Source organism: Tinamus guttatus, unplaced genomic scaffold, assembly GCF_059628265.1.
Source record: "Tinamus guttatus ecotype Peru unplaced genomic scaffold, ASM5962826v1 Tinamus_guttatus_pri_ptg000027l, whole genome shotgun sequence".
Classification (NCBI taxonomy): Eukaryota; Metazoa; Chordata; class Aves; order Tinamiformes; family Tinamidae; genus Tinamus; species Tinamus guttatus.
This window is the reverse complement of record NW_028288561.1, coordinates 6910590-6923449: the sequence shown is the minus strand read 5'-3', so window position 1 is coordinate 6923449 and position 12860 is coordinate 6910590. Positions and strand designations below refer to the sequence as shown.

At 45.7% G+C, this 12860-nt stretch overlaps 1 protein-coding gene across 1 annotated transcript in view; it reads right to left on the bottom strand.

The window, feature by feature from the left end:
• The window catches only part of COL20A1 (collagen type XX alpha 1 chain), a 46968-nt gene that overhangs the window by 21140 nt on the left and 12968 nt on the right, over positions 1-12860 (bottom strand). Inside the window, exons 10-21 of the mRNA XM_088529167.1 lie at positions 11728-11892; positions 11105-11265; positions 10288-10417; positions 9541-9686; positions 8426-8549; positions 7829-7965; positions 7512-7641; positions 6851-6993; positions 5626-5758; positions 2318-2460; positions 1496-1625; positions 1144-1200 (exon numbers count right to left, since the gene is read on the bottom strand). Coding sequence (XP_088385293.1) covers positions 1144-1200; positions 1496-1625; positions 2318-2460; positions 5626-5758; positions 6851-6993; positions 7512-7641; positions 7829-7965; positions 8426-8549; positions 9541-9686; positions 10288-10417; positions 11105-11265; positions 11728-11892 — 1599 coding nt within the window. The remainder of the gene's footprint in view (positions 1-1143; positions 1201-1495; positions 1626-2317; positions 2461-5625; positions 5759-6850; positions 6994-7511; positions 7642-7828; positions 7966-8425; positions 8550-9540; positions 9687-10287; positions 10418-11104; positions 11266-11727; positions 11893-12860) is intronic.

The following is a 12860-nucleotide window of genomic DNA, read 5'->3' as shown; positions in this document are numbered from 1 at the left end:
CCCTCTAACATGCCACAGAGCAGAAATCTCAAATACATTAGGGAGAAAAGTCTATCAACTACGGCACCTTGGTGAAGATTTGCTTATGGACCCTTTCCATTTAAGGTGTTCAGGTAAGAGTGTTCTGGTAAACAGGACACGACTGCAATTTTCAATTATCTGCTGCTGTTTAAATCCCACGCCATGATTGCCAGATGGAGCTGGGACAAAGGGAATGCTTGATGCAAAGTGAGAAACGTCCCTGAAAATCAAGGACACTTGGTAAGACGGGCTATTTCATAAATGATTTTCTAGGTCACAGTATAATGCAATCTCACAGATCATTATATTAAGGCTTCACTGTAATCCTTTTATTTCTATTACTACGTCATATGCCACTTCATACCTCATCAGAAAAGCAGCTCTTCTAACTAAATTCTGCAAAAGGTTTCTGCAAAAGTTATGACATTCTACAGGGTGGCACCAAACTTGTGGGATGACAGATTTCTACTCAAAAGTTCACATGACTTTTCACCTGTGGCCTGAACACTTGCAGGTTCTCTCAATAAACCCCTGGAAAATTTAACCTGCTACATTCTCAGTTTGGTACTAACTACAGTTTCCTCAGCTGATCTGCTTCACTCTTATCTACTTCATTAAAGGAAGCCAATAAGGCTTCCCTCAATAAGTTTTTAAAGCTGAAGTTGTATTTAGAATAATTTCAAATAGATGGAAAAGGACATTATTGCAACAGTATCTATATTCTAATATTTGCTTCTTATCAGCTCTTTATAACCTTGTTAATTCAACATTTCTCACTAATCCACTTGGTAGTTTGCTTTGTATCAGCTGCAAGAACATATGCTCATTAAATTTAATAAGATATTTTACACAGAACTTTAATTTAAAATATGCCATCATTCTCTTTGTTCCATTTTTGGCCAAGTTGTACAGAAATCCTTTAAAAACACTATCAGCCTCTTCACTAAATGAGTCTGATTTTAAGATGTTGTTGCATGGTTTCAGATTTTTCCTTGGACACATTCACAGTCCCCAGAGGCATCTGTCAAGAAACAAACAGCCACTCCTGCCTGCCTTGCAAGGTCTAAGCAATGTGATTTGTTATTGGAAAAACTAAGCAGTACTTTACAGCAGGTGATTTACCCTCTGCTTTAGGTGGAACAAATCCTCGTATGGAAGGGTGCTTGGACAATACAGGAGCTGAAAGAGAAAGCAAAGCATGAGAGCTCTGTTATTCCGCACTGTGATAGCTCAAGGTCTGCATGGTTGCTGGCTCTTCTCTGTTATCCTGGAATTGCATCGAAGCCAACAGTGCCCGGGAGGAGTGCAGGGGTTGCGCAGGATTTCATTTTCGGAGTTTTTAGTCTGCGCTGATCAGCAAAACCCTGGCTGTAGCCACTGGTCAGTGCAAGCAATGACACCCCCGTGAACCCTGCCCGGGGACCTGTGGGTGGCAGGTCACCAGCAGTACGTTGGTGACAAGCGATTCACTCACCCGTTCGGCCTGTTGTGGACCTGCTTTCGCTCTCGCCCGTGTTGTGGACGGCAGAAACGGTCACCTTGTAGGCTCGGTCGGGCAGCAGGGACTGCAGGGTGACACTGCTGCTTTTGCCAGAAGCCATTACCTACATCAGGGTGGAAAGAGAGCCCAGTGTTGATGCAGACTTCGCTCTGGAAACCTTATGGACACCTTGGGGTCACACGAAGATGCAAGTCCTGAGACATCAGGGCTGAGGATGGCAAAAGCACCTAGTGCAGGCAACAGCAAGAGCAAACCAAGGAAGTCTGGCTATTCACTGACATCAGGCTGTGCCCAGGGGAATAGTATTGCCCTGTGTGAGTACCTTGATCATCTCCACATAGACATTTTGATGAGGGTTGAAAATTCCTTAGCCCATAGCAACTAGACTGGGCCTGGGTACAAAATCCCAAGTTTTGAGTGGTTAGTGCTTGACCATCCCAAGTCAGAGGGAAGTGGATTTATTTCCCACCCCTCTGTCTGTGAATATTTCCCACTGTGATTCAGGGAGAAGAGAAAGCTGCAACAGCAGCAGCTCTGGTAGATGTAAATACTTGATCAGGAAAGAAGCCTGGAGCACTTCAGCTCTCTGCAGAACTGGGGTCCCTTTCCAGTCCAAAAACTGCCACAAAGCAGCATGCTGGCAAGTCATGGGAATAGGGTTGTTTTTGTATTCCTGCAAACCAGCTATCCCTAAGGTAAATCCCACTGGGATGAGCAGAGTTCCTCTAAATGTGAAATTGTCCCCATGCCCCCCTACTCCACAGCCTGTCAACTGTAAAGGAGCTGGAGACCTACTGTTTGCTGAGCGCGGTTATCAGAAACAGGGCTGTAGATGATTCTGTAGTGCTGGATGCGGCCATTGGGAGGGTCCCAGTGGACCTGGAGGCTGGTGGGCGTCTCCGAGTCAATGAAGAGGTTGGTGGGAGGATCCCGGGAATCTGCAGTGGGGATTAAAGGTGAGCCAGGTAAAAAGCAGAGAGCAACGTCTAAGCTGAGCCATCAACACAGACTTTCAGACCTATTGCTGATTACACTTCAAAATTTATAATATTCTCCAGTTAATACTGTGTTTGCTTTTGTCCTTCTGTTTTACAGCTATCCTAAAATAAGGCAGAGCAGCCAGCACAAACAGTTTTGTCCACCTCTTCTCAGCCCAACACTCGGCAGCCTTGGGGGTGCATTGCATACAGTGCCCAAGTTGCCTCTTTCTGGCACCGAACCCTGCTGTAGAGATGCATCCTAAACAGGTAAGTAGATAAGCAAGAAAAAGATCTCCCAGAGAGTATAAGTGGGAAATTGTTTTTATTTAGATGTTTTTCTTTCCTTGGGTCCTGCTGTAGCAAACTGGATCTAGCAACAAAAAGGCTGTACAGGAGTAATGATTTTGACCAGGAGCTAAGAGCCATTAAGTGAATGCCATAGGGGCCTAACCTGAGCAACTACTGAAACAAGGGACTTGAAGTCGGTTACTCCAAGTTGAGGAGCATTTCCAGTCTCTTGTTACACATAAAGGCAGGGGTCTGGCCTTCAATACAAGCTAGTGTGAAAAAATGAGAAATTATGGACAAAGAAAAGGAAGCCTTTGACTCATAAGAGACTAAATGTGGTAGGTGAGCCCTAACAACTGCCAGGAACACAAATTCAGGCTGTGAGATTTCTTCTCTGTAGTTTTACTGTAATGCAAACAAGCTCTTCTGCCCACCCGGCAGAGTCTGAGGTGACCTTCAAGTCCCTGCTGAATGAAGATTATTTGCATCTTCATTGATCCTCCTTCCTTTTCCTGGATAAAATGAGCTTAGATGTACTGAAGCTGAACCAAGTTTCCTGGCAGCTGAATCAAGCTAGATGCCATTGCAGTGCATCATCACAAGATAAAGTGGAGCAGAAAGCAAGTGTGGAAGGAAAAGTCACTTCAGTAGCACTATTAGTACTCTGCCATACCCCTGCATATTTGCTCTCTGTACTGGCTATTTTATTCAGCTGTTATAAAAGCCAGACACTGTTTAAGTGAACAAAAGGGGTAGTTAGAGGAAGTCTTCCAAGTCAGGTTTATTCTGGAAGCCCTCAGGCTTGGCACAATTTGATGGCATGGATTTGACAGCCAGGGGAAAGGTCACTTTTCTGGGCTGTCCAAGAGGAAAGAAGCATCCCGTACACAGGGGACACCATCTGTGCCTTCCGCTACCTCTTGAACCTCTCCTCTCTACTCCTCCACAACAGGAAACTCAAGCTCCAACTAGTAAAAGAACCACTTTTCAAATAAGAACAAAGCCCTAGAACCCACACCATTCAAGCACTCATCTGTAATTATTGTATAGATCATAATTTTGCATTCATTGTCATGGGTTGAAGTCTCTTCCTCACATTTCAACTCCTTTCATATAGCCTACAGAGAAGACAACATGTAGGAAGCTAAAGGAGTTGAAGACATTTATCAGTGCCAGGTTGGAGGCTGCTGCTCACATAACTTAGCAAGAGGAATGGGATACATAAGCACTTCATAGTCTATAGACTACAAGAGACCTGCAGCATGGGAATCTTTCTCCAACTTTGGTTCCTTTTCCAGACAAAGACTGAGTTCCTAAGTACTTTGGAAATAAATCAATCCATAATTTTGAAAAAAATAAAAGAAAAATCTGCCTGCTAAGAAAAAGAGGTACCTTAGGCTAATCCTACAGAACAACACATTGTAAAGATGGATGGGTTTTAGGAAGAGAGACGACATTTCTGCTGATGGGGCCTGTTTTCTGGTGAGGTTTCTGCAGCATCCTTTTAGTGTAAATCACTTGACCTTGAAATGGAATGTTTCACAAGGTGCAAGAGGAAAAGTAGTCCTGAGTAAAAGAAACTTGGAGTTCTCACCTCACCCCCAAGGGAGGAATACAGTTCTGCTTCACAAAACCAGCATACAAAGAACATCACTCTGACTTGGCTTATTTTTTCCTTAACCTTCAAGAAAACTGTATTCAGGGAAGAATGAAGGACAGAGACATAAGCATGTGTTACCAGATGCTTCCTGCTGAATTTCACTCCATCACTACCCTTAAGCTGCAGTATTCTTGCAAATTCTACTAAAGCACTTTTAAGAGAAACTTCACACCTTTACCTATTTCTGCATGTGGGGATGCTGCCAAGTAAATAGCAAAGCAGCAACAGGAAGATTGCTCTGCACCATAGTCTGCTTTTGTTCAACACGGCCTGATTACAGCTGTTCATCAGGTTGTAACCCAAAGAGGCCTCAGCCTATATGAGATATACGTGGCACAGGCCTGCCTGCTCGTGCAAACCAACTGGCAGTACCTAGGCAAGATACTTGGTTATATAAACAGATATCACTATGATTCAATAACAAAACCTCAACTTCTTATTCCAAAATTGCCGTTTACTCTAAGCTTCATCAGCTCAACATCAACCTAAATGAGTCTCTTCTGCAAAGGAAGTTGAGAGCAGAGAGATGCAGGAGAGGAGTGCCACTGTTGAATGAATCGTATTCCATTTGCTGCCAACAAAGCCATTACACAGGCAATATTAATTAAGAGGACCTCGGGGAATGCCACTTTTTAACCTCCTATCCTGTCTGCACAAAGCGAGATTTAGATAATGCTTCCACACAGAGTGTGACTGCAGGATTCGCTCTCATTTTCCTAAGTGCCCTCAGCTGAAGCGTGATTCAGCAATTACGTAGCCAAAGAATTCCTCACCCTCCTTAATTGACAATATTTAACTAACAGGAAACATTTATTAGGCAGCACTGTGACACTCAGCTGAACACCCTACAGAAAACCAGTACATTTGCATCAATACACTGTAATGAAATGTGGGGAGGAGGAGGGAAAAAGCAATGTATTTATACAAAGTACATTACAAGGGCATCAGATATCTGTTAGATACACCAGCCTACCTAAGTGTGCCCAGCCTATATTTTGCAGGAGGGACTCAGAATACCAAAATTGGAGTCTAAATACTGCCAGCCACTTTTATACATCTAGTTTGGGGTTTTCAAAGCTGGAGATGACCAAGCTCCTAGCTGCTGCTCTGTGATCTGTTCTGAGGCATCCCATGCCCTCTGTATTTTCCCTAAGCCATGGACACTGAGCACTTACTGGTCCTGTGCTGAACTGAAACTGTGTCACTTCGAGCACCATCCTTGTAATAGGCCCACATGGATATCCTGTAGTCCGTGTTCTTCTGCAGGCTTGGCAGAACGGCAGTGGCCACGTTTCCAGCAACAGAGAGCTGCAGCGGGGAAGAAATGAGGCAGGAGAATTCGCAGGTTCCCCCAAACCAGCTCCCACCATCCAAGTGAAGTGCCTGGCTCTCAAACTGCCTGTTGGTATACGTGAGTTATCACCGCGCTTTGGGGACAAAGTCTACCCTTGTGGGTTGCACAAATTTAAGCAGTGGCAAAACTTCAGCCCTAATAAATGCTGAATAGATGTCCATGCATTTCTGCCCAATTACATTTAGCAGCTGCTACTATACACTATACTATAGTGTTCTGATACCAGGTACTCTATCTATCCTGAGGATGGAAATCCTTTGCTAAATTTTCAGTATAATTTCCTATCCCAACTCTGTAAGGCAAGCTAGAATATGTACAGGGTATTCTGAGACAGTCTTGCAAGGCACAAGTGTTCATATCATTGCTCAGCCATACTCTGAAGGTACCTTTTAGAGGTACTGAAAACAGAAATCCCAATACGCCCTTATTCCAGCCCAGCTGCAAAGAACTATGTCTCTCTCAAAGAGCAGTATCCCAAAAGTAGTTAGTGCTTACAGCACTAAGCAGAACAGAAGTTACTTCTCCTATCTTAGAGGTGATACCTCCAGCTATAAATATCTGAGTATGATGCTTGTCTCTTCCACAGTAACTTGACATTGTGGACGGGTGATTCTCTGTAACCCCAGATCTTTTTTCTGCTGAATTTCTACTCAGCTATTTGTTCTACATCCTGTATACCTGTAATTAATTATTCCTGCCTAAGCCTAGTACTTTGCACTTGCCCCTCTTGAATTTCATCCTTTAATTTTTCTGAGAACACTTCTCCAATCTTCCCAAATTCTTTAGGACTCGGAGCCTGCCCTCTTGTAGCCCTTCCCAGCCTCTCTCTTCCGGCACTCAATTCATTGGCTAATTGGCTGAACAGATCCAGGTCCAGGACAGATCCTCTCTTATTCCAAAGGCTCCTCCAGTCAGGTGGTGAACCACGGAATTTCCCGAGCCTGTTAACCTGAATAAATCTCTTCATTCCTCTCTCACAAGCGAGTTCAGAGCCATCAAGCAGGCACAAGGCCAAGCCAGCACCTCAGCCACATGTAGTCCAGTACCTCCTGAGACTTCTCTCCACCAAGGGGACTCCATCTGATCTGGTAGACAACCACATCCGAAGCAGCGACAGCTTCCCACTGCAGCTGGAGACTGTTTCCCGAGAGCTCGGTCACCTTCAGTGCACGTGGCGGGGGGACCTTTACTGAGGGAAGCAGAAGGAAAACGCGCTGGAAGGAAGTGCAGGCGCTGACAGCACCTTGTCGGAGCCCCGGTAGGGAGCAGATGGTCAGGGAACAAAACATCAACCAGGCAGATGTCTGAGACCAGCCCGTCTTTCACTTCTCCAGACCCAAACGACAACAGCCATCAGGACAGAGAAGGATAAATTATATTTAAAACAAATCCTAATTAAGGAGGGTTATTTCATTTGTGGAAAGCACCTGTATCACTTTGGCACTTTAACAGTGAGAAAGCTAGGAAGGCGCTCAAGGACACCGAGGTTAGCAATAAACTGTGCTTTCTCTTTGTTTGCCTCTTTCCCCTAATCTTTCCATCTTGTTTTACACATAATGCATTTGGGCACATTTCACACATAAAGAACAACCCTGTAAACAGTGCCAGAACCAGTCTGTAAACATCCAGTTAAAAAAACAGCCGATTTTGTAACCTGTAATTGGGTCCAAAGGTGTGAATCTCCCAGCATTTCCGCTGCCTACTTACATGTGGTAACATTGCCAGTAATGGGAAAGGAGTCGCCTTCATCATACGTAGACCTGACGCTGATGAAGTATTGAGTGAGCGAGGAGAGAGGTTTTAGGACAGTGGAAGATGCAGTGCCAGGAACCTCAACCTACAAGGGAAGAGTAACGTGAGTGCTGGGAGAGGCCTGGAGCGGGGACAAGAGCATGAAAGGTGCCTGCGTTGAAGTCACTGCTGTCAAAATGCTGCTGGTGGGGAAATCCTCAGGGATCCCCGTGGCTGAGGGAGGACAGAGCAGGGTCTGTTCTCCCAATTCCTTTCCCTCGCTGAGGACTCACCTCAGTGCTGCTCCCTCTGCTCGAGGCGTAGGACACGCGATGAGCCGTCGCAGCCGGAGACGCAGCCTCCCAGCTGACCCTGACGGACGCGTGGCCGATCTCGGAGAAGCTCAGGTACCTGGGAGGCCTCAAGGGCACTGCAGCAATAAATAGTGACAGCAGTTAAATGTTTCAGAAGCTGCACAAAGACAATGTGGGTTACCTCTCACTGGTCTTAGAGGGCTCCATCTTAAACTATGAGGCTCATTCAGCACGAGGGGAAATATTCTTTTTATGGCACTGCCGTACGTGCCTCTGGATGTCAAGAAAGGTTATCCAGGCCTTAGGTGGAAAAATGACCAGAGTATTCTCCTCTCACCTCAAGGAATGAGCACTTTGGGGAACACTCTTTCAAGAAGACTTTTACCAGAGCAAAATCACTCTTTTCCACAGCTTATCAAGTGATTACACATCCCCTCAGGGAACAATATTTGCTTAAGATCAGGCAGGGGAGAGAGAGCCTCTTTACAAACCACATGAACTATATGGGAAGCACCTCATTTAACATCTCTCCTGCCTTAAATGCTCAGTGATGCCTTAGCAGGAAGCAGCGCTTACAGGTGGTTTCCTGGATGCTGGCTGGATCACTCGCCTCTTCCCCGTACATCGCATACACCGCGACCGAGTACTCCGTGCTGGGCGACAGTCCGTCGAGCAGAACCTCAGGCTGGGCCACTTTCACCTACCAACAAAGATCGTCTTGGGTTACCCCTTGATTCTGGGGTACCCTCCAATGCCCTTGACAGAGCAAGGGCCAAACATGACACTACACAGACACAGGCTGAGGGCAAGACCCCTTTGGGTTGTACTAGTGGCATTTCACAATTTGGGTTGTACAGTCATCACTAGGACACATTGATTTCTCCTGCCCTGGTCTGCAGCTGTGCAGGTCTCTTACACTTCATCAGCTGTAAACAAAAAATGATTCTTTGTTTCGAAGAAAAATCTCTTTAGTTTTTTTTTCCTGAGGAATTCCCTAAAAACAGGGAAGGTAGAAAGGACAGCAGCTCCCACAACTGAAAATAAGTTTAAGGTTGTTTTATAGCCATAGTACCCTCAAATCATATCCTTAATGAAAATCCCTCAAAAAGGAAGGCAACATATTTTAATTTATATTTTATATTTTAATTCATTTTAATTTACAGGTATCCCACAATGATGAGTCCCCTTAGAGGGCCAAATTCTCTCTGGGACAGTCCCAGATGTTTGCAAAGGGAAGGCAAATTCCTCATCCTTGAGCTCTCCAGGATGGGGATTAAGGCCAGAGAATATACTGCTGGTTCTTCCTGCAGCGTTTGGGAGGTAATATATGTTTTACAGTAAGAGAGGATGAAAGGGGCTCAGAGAAGCTGAGGTTTTAGGCAAAAGAGGAGGATCCTGTCTCCCGAGACACAGGGGGAAGGCCAGGCTTGCATGCAGGCCATAGCAGCTGGGATGCTGCCACCTGCCGCTAACTGAGCCCAGGCACATCTCTCCTTTCACAGGGTTATTGCAAAAAAACTACCTGGCAGGCATTTAGGAGTCTGCATACAAAGGAGCACACTTTTATGGAAGGCTGGGGGTGCTTTCACACTGATTTTGTAGATAGCATGCAGCCACAGCGCACTGAAATTTTGCCGTGGGCAAGTGAAGACAGACAGGACAAATGGTGTGGTTAATCTTTTAGACTCTACCTCCACCGTATAGTCCTCGGCACCTCGGGGGGCTGCTGAGCAGAGCACCAGGTAGTGAGTGGCTCCCGGGGCCACCTTCCAGCTCAGCCTCATGCTGTTGTGACTCAGCTCGGAGACACGCAGGGAAGCGGGGGGAGACAACGGCACTGAGGGGGAAAAACAGGACTGAAGGACTCACAAAATAAAAGTTAAAGCACAGCTGTTCCCCTCGGCTGTTCAAGTGTATCAAAGCCAACGCATCAGTTCAAGGAAAGCAATTAGGACTCATATCCTCAATGTACGAGGTTTATGACAAACCCCAGGGGAGTCCTGGCTTTGCAAGAGCTACTGAAAGCCAGTGGGCATCTGCCCACCATCTAACAGCACAGGATTAATTAACATGGAAACCCAGGATGAAAAAGGGACAAGGGGATGAAAGACATTTCTAGCAAGGGATGCTACTCCTACTATTTAACATAGTGCCAATGCCCTCCTCTGCAGGAGGGCACAGATGGAAAGGAACCCTTAAACGTTGCTGGTCCAACCTCCTGCCCAAACAGATTAAGAGATTACAGAGGGTTCCTCAGCATCTTGTCCAGCCAAGTACTGAACATCTCCCAAGGATGGAGACAGTTGCACACAGACTACCCAAACTTGAGGAAGTGGGAGGAATGTTATGCCTGGTTCCAGCCTGAGATGGTCACAGTGAGGTTTGTCCAGCTATCACAGAACTGCCCATCAGTGCAATTCTCTCTACTCACGACGTACGTGTGGAGGTGATGCCTCTCAGACCATCTCCCACACCAGTGTCATAAAGAGCAAACACTGACACCAGGTATTCTGTGTGCGAAGTCAAGTTGGCAAGCTGCAAAGAGGAGATGGCTCCATCTAAAACCACCTGCAAGCACAAATGAAGACTGTCAAGATGGTGAGGAGCCAGTGGTTCCCTAGGAAAGAAACTGCTGAATTAGCCTTTCCTATCATCACATGCGACTTCCTTATGGTAGTTCTGGCCCGGAAACATGAAGTTCGATTGCCCTCCTAATTTTTGCCCTCCCCAGCTATTATCTCTGGGGAGGCTCTCTTGCCCTCCCCAAAATAGAGATGACCTTAAGGGATCTGTATGATCCCTACGGGGGAATCTGTACGAACATCTAGCAAAGGTTCTAGTAGCGCTCTCACTGAAATCAGTGGAAACCCATTAAGTATTTCAATTTGCTTTTCTGTTTTATTCTATCCATCACAAACTAGCATCCTTAAGCAGCTCAGTGTACCAACATGTCCAAGTGGTCACTCCAAGTGATACCAGTGCTCCATGAGCTTGCAAGGTGCCAGCTGGGCTCATGATGTCTTGCAGTACGTCTAGCAACATGATATCTAACCCTATTTCTCTTTTGTTTTGCCATCCTATCAGCTGAAAACATTTGTAGTCACAGTGTTCATTTAATTTCATACCTGTCCTTGGTTAATATCCTGTGACAATTGCACTTCTTGTGTCATCTCTTACTCAGTTCAAGTCTATGTAAATTCCAGACACCACCTGGAAGATACTGCTGTCAAAGAGGACCACAGAACGGCCTCTCACCTCTTTGTGGATGCCACCCCTAGATGGATAATACACAACACGGTACTTCTTTGGTGGTTTCAGAGGAGGGTTCCAGGTCAAGTGCATGCTGTTAGAGGTCACAGCAGATATTTTAAGGTCAGTTGGGCTCAGCTGGGGACTCAAGTTCACAGGGATGCTACCTAGGAATTCAAAACAGTTACTTTCTTATACTTATCTTCTCAGGCCAGATGTACTCTCTTACTCATAAATAGGAGTGATATTTTTCAAATCAAGTTACAGTCCCTCTCCCTACAGAGTACAAAAATTGTTCCAAAATGTTCTTAAATAAATATTAAAAATCTGGGCATACAGAAAACAAACACTCCGCTGAGAACGAGCTGTGTATTTTGATGGATGCTAGGAATACATATTCACTACAAGCCTGCCTTTTTGCCTCTATACAAAAGATGACCTATTTTTACTTTAATCCTAAAGACCTGTCACAATGAACAAACCAAAGGTATTTTGGTTTCTTTTTTAAACAGCTCATCTTTATTTAGGCTAAAAACAATGTTTAAAAAAAGCCACCTCTTCCCCCAGCAGTCTAGTTGTATCAAACAAGTACAAATTAATAGGGCCAAGTCAGAGAGGTTTCAGCTCACCTGGGCTTTGGCTGCTCCTCTTCTCCTTGATCCTGGTGCACAAGACCCGGGCGAGCCTGGTGACCAGTGAGCTGAGCAGGGGGAAATCCAGCACGTTGTACACCGTGAGCTCCAGGGGCTCCGAGGCCACCTGCCTCAGCTCTGCCTCGTCCGCGTTTTTCACCCCTGGTGATAGAGCACAGGGAACAAGACTGAGAAGATTCCCTGGAGAGGAGCAGCTTTCCCTCTGCTTACAGCGTTGGCACAGGGGCGGAATGGGGCTGCCATCCTCACGCTCTCCAAGAAGAGTCTCCCAGGCTTCCCAGTGGGTTGGTGGGTCCTGAGAATGGCCTTGGCCTTTCCTGAAGCTACAACTCCAGTCCAGCCTGGGAATGGCTTTAAGCTCTGTGGGGCTGAGGTCTTTTGTAGCCTGGAGACAGCCTAGTGAATCTGCCTTGTGTTTTCCTGACTCCCCATTACTTGCAGGCTTTGCTACCAGGAGGGCAGATATTTTTCACCCTAGGAGGCACTTGACATAAATGAGGGAGGAAATGAATGGATAAACAACATTTTTTTTTTAATATTTATGAGGTGCCAAGTGGTCCCCACAGAGAATCTGTTGTTCATCAGAACATTTCAAAGCGTTGAGGAGGAATTAAAAGCCCACCATTTATTCTACAGAACTTAGTGCCACAGAGCATCCTTTGCCGCTACCCTTCTACTTCCCACCTCATTAATGGCCTGAAAACCAAGCCCCACCACAGACCACAGATTTTGCTTCCCAGCTCGGAGCCAGAGCAGGTCAATGTTTATTCCTCCTTCGTACTCACTTTTCCCAACTAAACTCACTGATTAACCCTCTAAGGATGTTTTGATTCATCGGATGACAACTCAATCTATCGCACCCAAGTGCCGTCCTTACTGTCACCCTACCAAGTGGCTCAGGGTATTTGTGTCCCCACTGCATACACTGGGCGGGTTCACACTCAAACCAGTTCCCCCATGGACTGCATGTTCTTGCAGTGAAAATTAAGATGCTTTGGAAAATATAGCTCAGGTTTTGATATGCAAAGGTTAAATTTCAAAATCTTCTAGTTAAAGACGAAAGGGAAAGACCCCAGCCAAGAAAACACCTTCCAGGGTTCCACTCTGCT